The following is a 13291-nucleotide window of genomic DNA, read 5'->3' on the forward strand; positions in this document are numbered from 1 at the left end:
AACAAAAACAACAATTACCAAACGGGAAAAACAAACCTATTATTCCTTCAATTCCTCTTGTTGTAAAGCAATAACTTTTTCCTTTAGACGATCAATTTCTTTATCCTTTTCCTTAATCATTTCATGTAACTTTTCTTTATTAAAAAGATTATCTTCTCTTAAATTAGACTTTAAGGTCAATAGTTCATCAACCAAATCAAAAGTTCTCGTTACAATAAAAGTTAGAAACAGAGTTATGCCAGTTAAATACATATTTCTTTGTTGTAGGAACTTTCTTGACATAATTTCAATCTTTTCTGTACCTTGGATCAATCCACTTTTCAATTGATTCAATTCATGATGATTGATATTATAAACTTTATTTATTGAATCAACAAACAATAGCAGAATGAAACCAAGCACACATTTCACAGTAATTTGAACCGTTTTATTTTTGAAAGGCTTAATTAGCACTAATGTCAAAGGCTTTCTATATTTACTTGGAATAGGTAATGCCAATAATGAAAAGACAACAACCTCAGCAACTAAAATACCAAAAATAATAGAATTATAAAGTGTCATGATTTTTATTTATTATCAGTTGAACAAAGCAAAAGCTCAACTTTTTCTACTTTTAATGACTTGTTAACAATCTATCTTTTCGTTAATGTTGAAGGCCAACTATGGTAAACCAGAAGCAAGTCTTGAGTCTCACACTCATTTCTACTACACCACCTCCTTAACTTTTGTTTAATAGTTTTCGCCCTAACTAAAACATAACATAACAATAAAAATAAAAAAATGAAAAAAAAAGGAGAAATAAAACCTTCCAGGACAGGGAAAAGAGAAAGGAGGAGTTTCAAAGAACAAAAAAAAGGAGGGAGAAAAATCGAAACCAACAGCTTCATCACCAAAGATCAAGAAAGACAGAACACAAACTCCCATAGCAGAAATCAGCTAAAAACTCTCTGACGAAAATGAACTTGATGTACCATATTTTGATATAATCAATGAATGTAGTAGACTGTGATTCAGGCAGTGATTCAATTGGCACCAGCCTAAGATAATCAGCAAAGCTCTATTATCCATAGCAGCCAAGATGCGTGAAGGTATACCAAGTGGTTCCCTATTAAGAGTATTACCTTTTAATGAGATACCTTGTAAATCATGTTTTTTAATAAAACGGGTAAGATATCTGTTTAAGGAATGTGACCTATGATAATTGTTATTATTCATGTCTTGCCTTTTTTCATTCCAATTAAAATCATAACCGTTGATATCTAGGGAAGACCTTCTGTAGAGTCGTAATTGTTCCTGTAACAATAGTGAATTCAATAAAGCTCTTGACATAGTGACTAACGGATCCTTCCATTTTTCTTGTTGGTCTAATTCAATCCTTTGCACTAGTTGTTTAGTATCAATTTGATTCAAGGGAGATATTAGTTGTAGTAATTTTTTTAACTTTATTATTTGCTTTGACATCGATTCATAGACGTTAGGTTTGTATGCACTCTTTTAGTTCGTGTATCTAAATATATACAATAAATAAAATATTATATAGGTAAACACTGTTCTAAGACCAACGGAGATTATTTCTCTAAGTATCTGTCTAATTGATCATGACAATAAATATAAAAGAAGAAGGAGAATAAGTCGATTAAAAGACGATAATCATACACACACAATGTATATAATCATTTATATAGCTAACATTTTCCACCAATATAGATGAGGAAAATAAAATGTATTAGATTAAATTAAAAAAAAAAGTTAAAAGCAAAGAACATATTTAAATGTTTTTAATACATATTGAACCAATTTTTATTTTATATAAATATAAAGATAGACAGAGATAGACAAATTATAGATCAATATATATACACATATACATATATGCTATACCGTAAAAAAAGTACAGAAATAAAAGAATAGCATAAAATAAATAGGAAGATAAAACAGGAGAGAAGAAAAAAAAAAGGAAAACAAATTTATATTATAGTATTAACATTAAAATTTTTATATGAATATCATCATTATTATAATTAGTTTTTTCGAATAGGAATGGATAATAACAACACTAACAGTGGGAACAATGTACTAATAGTAATATTGTTTATATTTAATCTTTTTGTTTCTTACTTTCAGCTAACTTAGCATAGAAATCTTCTCTTTTGTTAATTTTATCCATATGGAAACCCCACCACCAATATGACGCTAAACAACCGCCGATACTAATACCGGTTACAATATCAATCAAGACTCTTCTCTTGAAAGCACCTTGAATTGGCTGTATTGGCATTTTTTTCTAATTTTCTTGTATACTATTAAGTCTCTTTTGATAGAAGTAAATAAACAAATGGATATATATATATATATATATATAAACTGTCAATCGTTCAACTTACTTTTCTCACCAGGCGTACAAATAAAGTTCTAGGGAAAGAGAATAAACAAGTTGAGATGAAATAAGTCGGCAGATGATGAACCATCAAACATAGTAAAAGCAAGGAAAGAACATATGCCAAGTCAAAAAAAAAAAAAAAAACTTATAAGGCCCAAGCGGAATTTGGTAGGTTAACAAAAGTAGCACTGACTGTGGAAACAACAACAATATCAAAATATACAAGACGTCAATGATCATATATATCCGTGCAAACACTCGCAACAAACAATTCCAGATCTCCAACTCACCTAAAGCATATTTATATCGTATGGTATACAAGCTTTAACTCCTTCTACAGAAAAAAAGAGATAGAGAAAAAAGAAAATTCCAATCAAATCAAGTCTCTTTTAATTTTACCTCCTTCTTCCTTGCTTTTCTCCCCCTGCGAATTAATAAGTATTATTTTTTTTTTTGTTTTTTTTCACCCTCTGCTTTTTTTTTTTTTCGGACTTTATGTTTTTTTCAAAAAAATAAAAAACAAAAAATAAATTCTCACCAATCGTTCTCGAGAGTTTTGAATTTCTTCAGCACATTCAAAGTTTCAAATTTTCCAGGTTCCCCTACGATAACTGACGCTACCATATATTGAACGTATCTGCATCCAACATTATCTGCCTTACTGTGTATATGAGAGGAAGAGAGGGTGAAGTCCAACTTTGTTAAGAGATGGATATTGATCCTAGTATCTAACAATTAGTTGTACTTTCACAAACACTAGAGTACATATATGAGTTGTGCACGGATATACCTATAAAAGCTATATTTGTATCGTTACATTATTAATCCAGAAAAACTGTAATATTTAGTATAGATATGTCACCCTTGATTCTTGTTCATCAAACGCATTTACTCAACGGATTTAATTTCCTTTTGTAATCTCTTTTCAACAGCGTCTAAAAATTCATCGGTGTTAACGTAAGAAGATCTATCAGTCTTGCCTAAAGTTAAAGCCAAATCTTTGGTCATAATACCATCTTCTTGAACTGTATTTAGGGTGGCAGATTCTAAAATATTAGCAAATCTGACAACATCTGGAGTACCATCCAATTCACCCCTCTTAGCGATACCACGAGTCCAAGCAAAGATAGATGCGATTGAATTTGTAGAAGTCTCTTCACCCTTTTGGTATTTTCTGTAATGTCTTGTAACTGTACCATGGGCAGCCTCAGATTCAAAAGTCTTACCATCTGGTGTAACAAGAACAGAGGTCATCAAACCAAGAGAACCGAAACCTTGTGCTACAATGTCGGATAGAACATCACCATCATAATTTTTCAACGCCATAATGAAACCACCTTTTGACTTGAGCATCTGTGCCACCATGTCATCAATTAAACGATGTTCGTAATTAATGCTCAATTCTTCAAATTTGGACTTATATGTGGATTCATAAATTTCCTGGAAGATATCTTTGAATCTACCATCATATTTCTTTAAAACAGTATTTTTGGTAGAGAAGAAAAGATTCATTTTCTTAGCTATAGCCAATTTGAATGAAGAATGGGCAAACCCTGAGATACTTTCATCTGTGTTGTACATAGCTAAACCGACACCGGGGCCTTTATAATCGAAAATATTCAAAGTCTCCTTTTCTCCAGTCTTTTCATTTGAGTAAACTAATTCTAATTTACCTGCGTCTGGAACTACAAGATCAGTGGCTCTATACTGATCACCATAAGCGTGTCTACCAATGATAATTGGTTTTTTCCATCCAGAGACTAATATTGGAATCCTTGGGATCACAATTGGTTCTCTAAAGACAGTACCACCCAGGATGTTTCTGATAGTACCATTTGGGGATTTCCACATCTTAGATAGATTGAATTCTTTAACACGAGCCTCATCAGGAGTAATAGTAGCACATTTGACACCGACACCATATTGTTTAATTGCATGTGCAGCATCTTTAGTGATTTGATCTTCAGTTTGGTCACGAGATGTGACAGACAAGTCATAATATTTCAAATCGACATCTAAATATGGTAAAATCAATTTATCTTTAATCTTAGCCCAAATGATTCTTGTCATTTCATCACCGTCTAATTCGACGATAGGTGTTTTAACCTTAATTTTAGACAATTGCCTAGTGGTAGATAGAAATCTTCTAGAAGTAAACATTTTTTCTTTCTTTCTTTCTCTTCTATAATAGGTGAAAACCAAATATACTTAATTAATGGTTGTTTCTATGCTCCTTTTACTATGTGAGTAGGAAAAAAAGAAATGAATTAATAGTAATGCTAGCAAAACCCTTCAGCAACCTTCCCTAAAAGAGGTACGAGAAAGAAAAATACTCTAATAAAAATACAGCTAATACACTTTAAAAGAAAAAGGTAATCATAACTTTTCGGTAGATCTATTTATCTCTCCCTCTATATCTATCTATCTGTATATATATATATATATATATATATAATTAATTAATGAAAGAACTGTTATTTTGGCAAGGAAAAAACATAAAAAAAAAGAAAAGAAAAGAACAGAAAAGGGGAATGAGGACCACAACTAGCCATCCACACACCTTAGAATTGCGATCACTAGTGAAGAACTCCAAGACAGCGATGAGAAGAACCATTATAAAAAAGTGATCATTATATGAATCGAGAGAACAATATTCCAAGAAACTAGAGAATAGATGACCAACGATGTCTAAAGAGAAAAGAAAGGCAGGAATTATTTCAAATGATTGATTCTTTAATCAGTTATTATTATTATTATTACTATTATTATTCTTTTTCATTGCGGAAAAAAAAAACCAAAACAAAAAATTCCCTCGATAGTTTTTCAATAAAACAAAACGGAAAACAAAAAAAATCGAATGACTGAAAGCGTCACTACTAATTGCTATTATTATTACTATCTTTGATATCAGAGATCCATTGTAATGTTTTAGAAATCTACATAGACCATCAAGCAGTGTCTCTCCTTCCTCTTACAGCACTTGCCACACAAAACACATTGTTCAAAAAAGTAAAAAAAATAGATATAAACAGGGTTATTATAATTTTTTTAAAAACATTTCTTTAGGTTGTCATTTTTTTTTTGCTTGTCTGATAAAATCCTAACGGTAGGCATTTGACCAAAATACAATTACATAAATAGTATTGAATATTACCAAAATAGACAATGGGATCTTTACTACTAACTATTCTATTATAATTATATAAAAGTCTCTCCTCTCAGTGCTATGCTTACACGTAGTTATTAAATAGAATATTTTATCCTTTTCATTCATTTATTCTACCTAAAAAATTTCAACAATAAAAAAAAAATATAAAATTGCTAGTTATAACACATATGTCAGTCTAAACAATTTTCTTATCGGTTTATAGATTTACGAAAAAGTTTGTATGCATAAAAGAAGACATACTATTGTTGTGTTTTCCCAGTATAATTTATTCAAACCAAGTGTTAACTATCTATAAAATCTAACCCTAATTTCAAATGTTTATGAAACTTGGGAAAATCTAAAGTATCGTTTCCCATCTAACCTTTTTCACATTGGTGTTGTATCTGTGTTTCTTTTTTCCATTCACTTTTTAAACCCTCTGAGACCATATATGTGTGACCTAGAAGTCTACTACTATAAAGAACAACATAATAAACGAAGTTATACTAAAAGAAGAAAAGGAATAGTCTGCCAGCATCTTTTATACGAATTTCACCCTTGATAATATAAACTTGACCATATTTGTATCTTAATAATGTATCCATTAATCTTGAAAATTAAAATGATATAAACACATATAATAACAGTAAAGATGAAAGACGTTTTCAAGTAAGTATAATTTATGCATTGCATAAGAATACGTTAACATATATACGTATATATGTTTTTTCAGAGAGCCTATTGCGGCGAACAGTTTTGTTCCATCTCTTGTAGAAGTTCTTTTTGCTCTTTACTACTCATACCACCTTCACTAGCATCGTTTTTATCAAAAGTGTTTATTTCTTCCATGGCCTTTGTAGTGAACTTCTCAATAGTATCGAAAAATTCTTGCTTCAGTTGGTAATACGGTTCACCATCTCCAGGTTTTTCATCTTTATTATTAAACCCTCTTTTAGCTAATGGGAGTGGTTCATATAGATATTTAGTCTTTTCTAATATACCCATAACCTTCTCGTTCAACTGTTCATTATCTGGTGAATAATCTGGCGAGTCATACACTGCAATAACCTCATCATATATCGTTAGTTCTTGTTTACGTGATTCTAATACTCGTTCATCTGCATCAGAATGTTCCTTTATCCATTGTTTCAGATCCTCTCTATATTCAATAGCTGATTCATAAATGGTTTCTTTTTTCATCAATTCTTTTGAAAGTAATGCTATAAGCTCATCTTCCTCGTCAAACTTATAAGCTCCTTCTCCTTCTCCTTCTCCTTGTTGTGGTTGATCACTATTGACAAATGGATGCGGTATCTGAACATACTCTAACGCCAATTTTTTCAATTCTTCACCATATTTAGCATCTGTATAATCCTGCCGTTCATATATAGATATCCTTTTATTCAAATTGTCTAACTGTAATTCTCTGTCTTTAATAATTTTACTATTTGGGTTTTGCTTAATCCACTCATCTAAATGATCCCTAAGAATAACTATCTCATCATAAAAATTCTCTTTAGTTTGCATCATCATAATTAAATCATTAAATAATTCAGCCCCACCACCACTGAAAAAATCATTAGCTATCGATCCTTGAGATGCCTGCAATATATCCTCTTTCTTATCCTTTAATTTCATATTATTCAAACGTGACATAGTGTTTCCTATCACCGTACTGAAATCTACTCGATCATCAGTCGAATTGGGTTCTGTATGATCTTTTTGATTATTACAATTTTCATCCTTTGAGTTATCCTTATTAAAATCTTCACTCTCATCCTCCAATAAAGCATCGAGATCATCATAATCTAACTCCTTATCACTCATCTTCATATGTTGGTCTTATTAGTATTATTACTTACAACTATTTTCCTCCTCGTTTGAAACGTGAGTACCGTTACTGAATAGACTACTAACAAAAAGTATGTACGTCAATATAGATATGTTGTTACTGCACAAATACTTATCCTGTTCACGTTACATACATGTACAGAAACCTCATGTATATATATCACTATTTACTTGAAACAATCCATCTTCTTCTAGTAATACCCCCCACTCTCACTTTCTTTCCTACAACTACAAATTCTTTCACGTAAAATTATTCAAAAAAAATGCTAACAAATTGTTTTTTTTTTCTTATAACTCTCGAAACCTTCAATAGCATTACCCTTAAATACACAAATAAAAATTACTACAGAGCTTATATTGCTATATGATGTTGTTATAACTATCGCCGCTCTACGCATTTCTTTGAATTCATTGATTTTAAGTAAACAGGCATTTTCTGTAAATTATTGCACAGATGAATCGAACACTATAACTAAGTATATATATTTTACTATAATACAAGGATTGTGAACATCATAATTAAATGATATTAAAAATCGAGACTAACCGACACAAATAACAAAGAGATAAGAAAGTACTGTTACCCACCACTTTCACATGATTTCTGATCAAGAATAAATCTATTATGGTAGCATAGAGGCTATTGATTATCAGAGTATATGAATTGTATAAAGACATCAGTTTTGATGTCGCGAGAAATCTGTATTGAATCTGCAGAATCATTATATAATGGATATACCGTGGTATATATTTATATTTATATATATTATAATATCTGTCTCTTCACTGTTTCTCTTATAATCTCAGTCAATAATTTTAACAATTCCCTTTTTTTTTTTCTTCTCTTTTCTTCTTTCATAAAAAAAAAAAATACGATGATTTATCTTTTGGAGTAAAGTGTAAAATTTCAAAGTTTATTGAGTTCTAATAAAAGAGGACATAGAAAAGAAGGAAAAGAAGAAGTATTTTTACTAGATACCTATCATAATTCTTTTTTACAAATCTTTGAGAAAGCATTAAAATAGATTTAGGGAAAGATAGTTCGTTGTATTATCAGATTGATTCTACTCTCTATTTCACTATTATATTAAACAAAAAAAAAATTAACAAGAAAACACAAATAGCGCTAAAATATACCATCTAATTTTTTTTTTTTGAATAAACATATACAATCACATTATGAGTAGTCTTTGTTTACAACGTCTGCAGGAAGAAAGAAAAAAATGGAGAAAAGATCATCCATTTGGTTTCTATGCAAAACCAACCAAGAAAGCTGATGGTTCAATGAACCTACAAAAATGGGAAGCTGGAATCCCAGGCAAAGAAGGAACAATATGGTATGGCGGGTTATATCCTTTGACTATTGAATACCCCGATGAATATCCTTCAAAACCACCAAAAGTTCGACTACCTGCCGGCTTCTATCATCCAAACGTGTATCCAAGTGGTACTATCTGTTTAAGTATCTTAAATGAAGATGAAGATTGGAGACCTGCTATCACTTTAAAACAAATCTGTTTGGGGATTCAAGATTTATTGGATAGTCCAAATATTAAATCCCCTGCACAAGAACCTGCTTTTAGAGCTTATTCTAAAAATAAAGAAGAATATAAAAAGAAAGTACTTCTTCAAGCTAAGCAGTACGCAAAATAGAACATAGAATAAATAAATAAATACTTTATGAAATTTCACATACTTTATTCTATACATTTATATGTATGTAGTGTAATTGATTATGCCTATTACTCATTTTACTTATCACCTTTTTCTTTATTTTATATATATATATATATATGTCACCAGGAATAATAATATACAATAATTACAGAGAACACCGCACTCTTCTATCCCTTTCTTCATGTACTCACCGTCTTTCATTAGCTTTATAATGAAGAAAACTATCTAATGTATTATAACACTTTGTACATCTTTCCTTTAACTCAGGTGTCTTGTTTTTATCAACCATCTTAAAAACATTTCTCAAATGTGGCTGGACTTTCTCCCTCAAAATATCTAAGTATCCACCTTGAACAAACACTATTTCATCATAATCGTAGTCACGATCACCATATATTTCAAACATTGCATATATCATATCTATTAAGAGTTCTGGGGGAGTCTCTAACGAAACCATCTTTTCAAGTAAAAATTCAGATACAAATTTATTGATTTCTATTGACTGACCTTGATATGATGCTATTGTAATCATTATACCACAACACTTTGTTCTGTATTCAATATCATCATTCAGTAAGTATTCTTCCTTAATCTTTGAAACAAACCCCAAATTATTCCATATCAACCATTCTTGTAACAAGTCAATGTATCCTAGTATCCCACATAACTTTAATATTACCCAAATAACACTCATTTTACCAATTTTTATAATCATATCTTCTTGTGTTAATGTATCTGTTTGATTAGTTATTTCGTTCCACAATTGCTTTAATATATCAGATTCAATTGGTTCGTCTAATGTCACATATAACCATAATAAATTATTCCATGCGATTAAGACTCTATCTGGGAATTCTTTTAATAATACAAACAAAAACTGTGGGATTAATTCATGGATAGATTGTGTTAATTCTTGGTTTAGCTTAATGTCAGAAGATGCAATAATCTCAATGATACCCGTAATAACATCGATCCCGACTTCAATAGCTTGCAGTTGCATCATTGACTCTTGTTTAGCCTTAGTATATTCCTTCAATTTTTGGGTATTAGCTGTTACCAAATTTGAATCAATTGTACCATCACTGTTACCATTATCATTGTTACTTAATACAACATCACTATATAAACCTTTTTTCATTTGGTCGAGATTAATATGCTTGATTGAACTAATCACTTTTATGACAATTTCATTACAATTAGTGGATGTAATTTGTTCATCAATGACACCATCCAAAAATTGTAATTTTATACCTTGTATCAATATTTGAGTCAATTCATTATTAATCTCCAATTTATCTAATGAACTTAAAAGGATAGCAATAGGTTCAAATGCCATCACAGAATCGATGAAGTCCAAAGATTCGGAACTAAAATCATAGATGAAATCTAATAGGGTGTTTTGTAAATGACATGGCAATTTATTAAACCCATATTCAATAAATTTGACAAATGTATACAGTATTTCATGTAATTGATCGTCTTGTAAGATTTCATTCAAAATTTGATCTGCCCCATTACTTAATGCGACTATCAAAGAGATTAAATTGTCCGAATAATCAAACAACAATCTTTTAGTGTGCTTGCTTATATCCTTTCTTTCCCTTTCAGACCCACTCTCCATCTTAGATTTAACCATCAGATCCAATGATTGAACAATCTTATTTAAGCCATCTTTAATGGCAGTCCAAATTTGGTTTCTCCATAAATGAATAGCCAGGTCATAGCCTTCTTCTAAAGTCAAATTTCTCAATAAACCGACTGCCTCTATAACAATATCCATATTGTTATCATTTAAAAGGTTATTTAAAATGATTTGAATCAATTTTTCCTTCAGTAATAAATGTCTCATGTGTGGATCTTCACATAACACACTGATTGAAGATAAAGCAATATTTCTATCATTAGGAACTGCACTTTGTAATTGTTTAATTAGTGGCTCAATCTTTCTTGCTACTAAACTGGCATCCTTTTTAGACAAATCAGTCTTATTTCCATCCTTATTTAAAGGGTTTAGTCTGTTTCTAGAAACCCTTGATCTCTTTTTAGATTTCCCCATTTTATTCTTATTTATTTTATTTTTTTAATATTAAATAATTAATTAATATTCTCGTTCTTGGATTCAAAGAAACAATAAAGTAGGAAAAAAACAAAAAGATCAAACATTATAGAACTATTGGTTAAAATAAATATATATTAAAAGCACAAAATAAAAAATAAAAAATAAGAATAACTAATACGATTTTTGCGATGAGACGGCCTTACAATCCTCTTTAATAAAATTACAAAAAAAATTTAACTATTTAATCTGAAAATAATATAAAATTTAAAAAATAACAAAAAAAAAATAAGTTGATTCATTATTCGTTTAAAGTGATGAATGGTAACGACTTGTTAAATCATCTCAAAATATACATATAGCATATACTCTAAATAAATCATAAATAGTTATATCAAAGAAGATAAATGGATAAATGTTATATACATATATATAGTGCAGTAATGAGTCATAAGGTGTTACAAAATGGGTTAAGGATGCTAATTATTCATTCCTCTGATTTAACTTTAATCTTGGACACATAGAGTCCATCAATAAAATAATTATTTTCTACTTTTGTATCATAATCCAGAATTATTTGTTCGAATCCAAGCAAACATTTTTTTAATGCATCATTAACAGCCTCTTTTTTGGCTCTACTGAAACAGTTCCCTTTTGATGGCATTGTTGCCTTTCCTACACCTGATCGTTTTGTGTTTGTACCATCTTTTAATATAATTTTTACTTCAGCTTCTGCAATAACCATATAATTAAAATCTTGATCTTTGAGTGCAGTAGACAACTCACTATTCATGTAATGATCCGTAGGATCATCTAGATGCTTATCCATCATTTCATTCAAATGCAAAGAAGATTGAGCAACTGGTACTTTTACACACTCGGTAGCCTCAACAGTCAAAATTTCCATCTTCCAACCATTAAACCCAAATGATTCATTAGCAAACTGTTTCAAGATATAAGCTGGTATAACTCTAGCCAGATTATGTTTGCCAAATCTGTTCCTGTGATATATCCTGTATGTGAAATGTTCGATCTTTGATTGTAATAAGCCAATCTTAGACACCGACCAGTCACTTGCTGGCCTACCATCCCAATCTTCTATTATATTCAGTTCCTTGATATCTATTTTAGAACTGGATGCACTGGTGTATAATGTGTTTGAATATGATATGTGTGTATGCGATGCCATTGTCAAAAATGTATATATATATATATATATATATATAAATATATATTTGAATTGAGTCGTGTATGGTCTTCTTGTCTCTTTTGTATAAATATGTATTATTTAGTGGATGATGAGTTGTATGCGACGGGAATAAACCTTTTTCTAATTTAGAACTAAGTTAAACCATCAAACAAATCAAAAGAAAAAACAAAGGAAAAGAAAAGAAAAACAATCGAAGTGAAAAGGGTTATAGAGATTGTCTGCTATTTATCTAAAAGAAGACTAGAGTATGACATAAGAATTAGAGTGTTTATTAATATTTCAAAGTACATAACTTAATCAAGCTCGATCAAGTTTCAAAAAAAGGAAAAAAAAATAACATACTATTATAAGAAGATGAGGAGTTATATACAGTATTACTATATATCTGGAACTTGCAATATGTTTTTCCTGATTCTTTTTTTTTTCATTTTTCTATTATTATTTTTGTTATGTTTCTTCACATACCACATATATGAATTCCTTATTCTTGATCATGAATCAGCCATCTTTGGGTTACACAGTTTTAGATAAATCCAAGGCCTGATTATTATCTATTATTCTCTGCTTCTCTGTTTTTTCTGTTTTCTGTGTTTTTATATAACCCTTGACTTATTTCGCCATACCTTGAGAAAAACTGTGTGGTTTGTCTGTAAAACGTCGCAAAGAAAGAAATAAAAGGTTTCCCAAAAAAGGTGAAAAAAAAAAAGAAAAGAAAAGAAAAAAAAAACGAAAAATTCACACAATTTTTTCCCCTTTCTTTTTTCTTTACTTTGACATTAAACAGGAGAAAGCTTAGGGTTGTTTTTAAAGCCCTATTAAATTGCCACTTTCAAATAGAAATCGTACCAAAAAGACAATTACATATGCATTATATATATATATGTACGGATGTATATGTATGAATAATTGGCTTAATCATCATTTGTGCTTTGACTTAGGTGGACAATATTATGAAATGATCTAATTGAA

General features: G+C 30.0%; 8 protein-coding genes across 8 annotated transcripts; 1 reads left to right on the forward strand and 7 right to left on the reverse strand.

The window, feature by feature from the left end:
* Positions 1-39: 39 nt before the first annotated feature.
* Positions 40-561, reverse strand: YET3 (Yet3p; the record flags this gene model as incomplete). Its single annotated transcript, XM_064859741.1, has 1 exon — positions 40-561. The coding sequence occupies one exon, from the start codon at positions 559-561 to the stop codon at positions 40-42; it is 522 nt and encodes a 173-aa protein (XP_064713114.1).
* Positions 562-936: 375 nt separating this feature from the next.
* Positions 937-1461, reverse strand: PWA37_003211 (uncharacterized protein; the record flags this gene model as incomplete). The annotated part of the gene is made up of 1 exon (XM_064859742.1): positions 937-1461. The coding sequence occupies one exon, from the start codon at positions 1459-1461 to the stop codon at positions 937-939; it is 525 nt and encodes a 174-aa protein (XP_064713115.1).
* Positions 1462-2098: 637 nt separating this feature from the next.
* Positions 2099-2278, reverse strand: COX9 (cytochrome c oxidase subunit VIIa; the record flags this gene model as incomplete). Its single annotated transcript, XM_064859743.1, has 1 exon — positions 2099-2278. The coding sequence occupies one exon, from the start codon at positions 2276-2278 to the stop codon at positions 2099-2101; it is 180 nt and encodes a 59-aa protein (XP_064713116.1).
* A 990-nt stretch (positions 2279-3268) lies between these two features.
* IDP1 (isocitrate dehydrogenase (NADP(+)) IDP1) lies at positions 3269-4540 on the reverse strand (the record flags this gene model as incomplete). Its single annotated transcript, XM_064859744.1, has 1 exon — positions 3269-4540. One exon carries the CDS (start codon positions 4538-4540, stop codon positions 3269-3271), a length of 1272 nt encoding a protein of 423 aa, XP_064713117.1.
* Positions 4541-6266: 1726 nt separating this feature from the next.
* On the reverse strand, positions 6267-7361 carry PEX19 (Pex19p; the record flags this gene model as incomplete). Its single annotated transcript, XM_064859745.1, has 1 exon — positions 6267-7361. One exon carries the CDS (start codon positions 7359-7361, stop codon positions 6267-6269), a length of 1095 nt encoding a protein of 364 aa, XP_064713118.1.
* A 1197-nt stretch (positions 7362-8558) lies between these two features.
* Positions 8559-9032, forward strand: UBC9 (E2 SUMO-conjugating protein UBC9; the record flags this gene model as incomplete). Its single annotated transcript, XM_064859746.1, has 1 exon — positions 8559-9032. The coding sequence occupies one exon, from the start codon at positions 8559-8561 to the stop codon at positions 9030-9032; it is 474 nt and encodes a 157-aa protein (XP_064713119.1).
* A 211-nt stretch (positions 9033-9243) lies between these two features.
* SYO1 (Syo1p) lies at positions 9244-11112 on the reverse strand (the record flags this gene model as incomplete). The annotated part of the gene is made up of 1 exon (XM_064859747.1): positions 9244-11112. One exon carries the CDS (start codon positions 11110-11112, stop codon positions 9244-9246), a length of 1869 nt encoding a protein of 622 aa, XP_064713120.1.
* A 487-nt stretch (positions 11113-11599) lies between these two features.
* Positions 11600-12301, reverse strand: RAD59 (Rad59p; the record flags this gene model as incomplete). The annotated part of the gene is made up of 1 exon (XM_064859748.1): positions 11600-12301. One exon carries the CDS (start codon positions 12299-12301, stop codon positions 11600-11602), a length of 702 nt encoding a protein of 233 aa, XP_064713121.1.
* Between the last annotated feature and the right edge of the window lie 990 nt (positions 12302-13291).

The sequence above is a fragment of the Arxiozyma heterogenica genome, assembly GCF_036370985.1.
Source record: "Arxiozyma heterogenica strain weizmannii chromosome Unknown scaffold_27, whole genome shotgun sequence".
NCBI lineage: Eukaryota > Fungi > Ascomycota > Saccharomycetes > Saccharomycetales > Saccharomycetaceae > Arxiozyma > Arxiozyma heterogenica.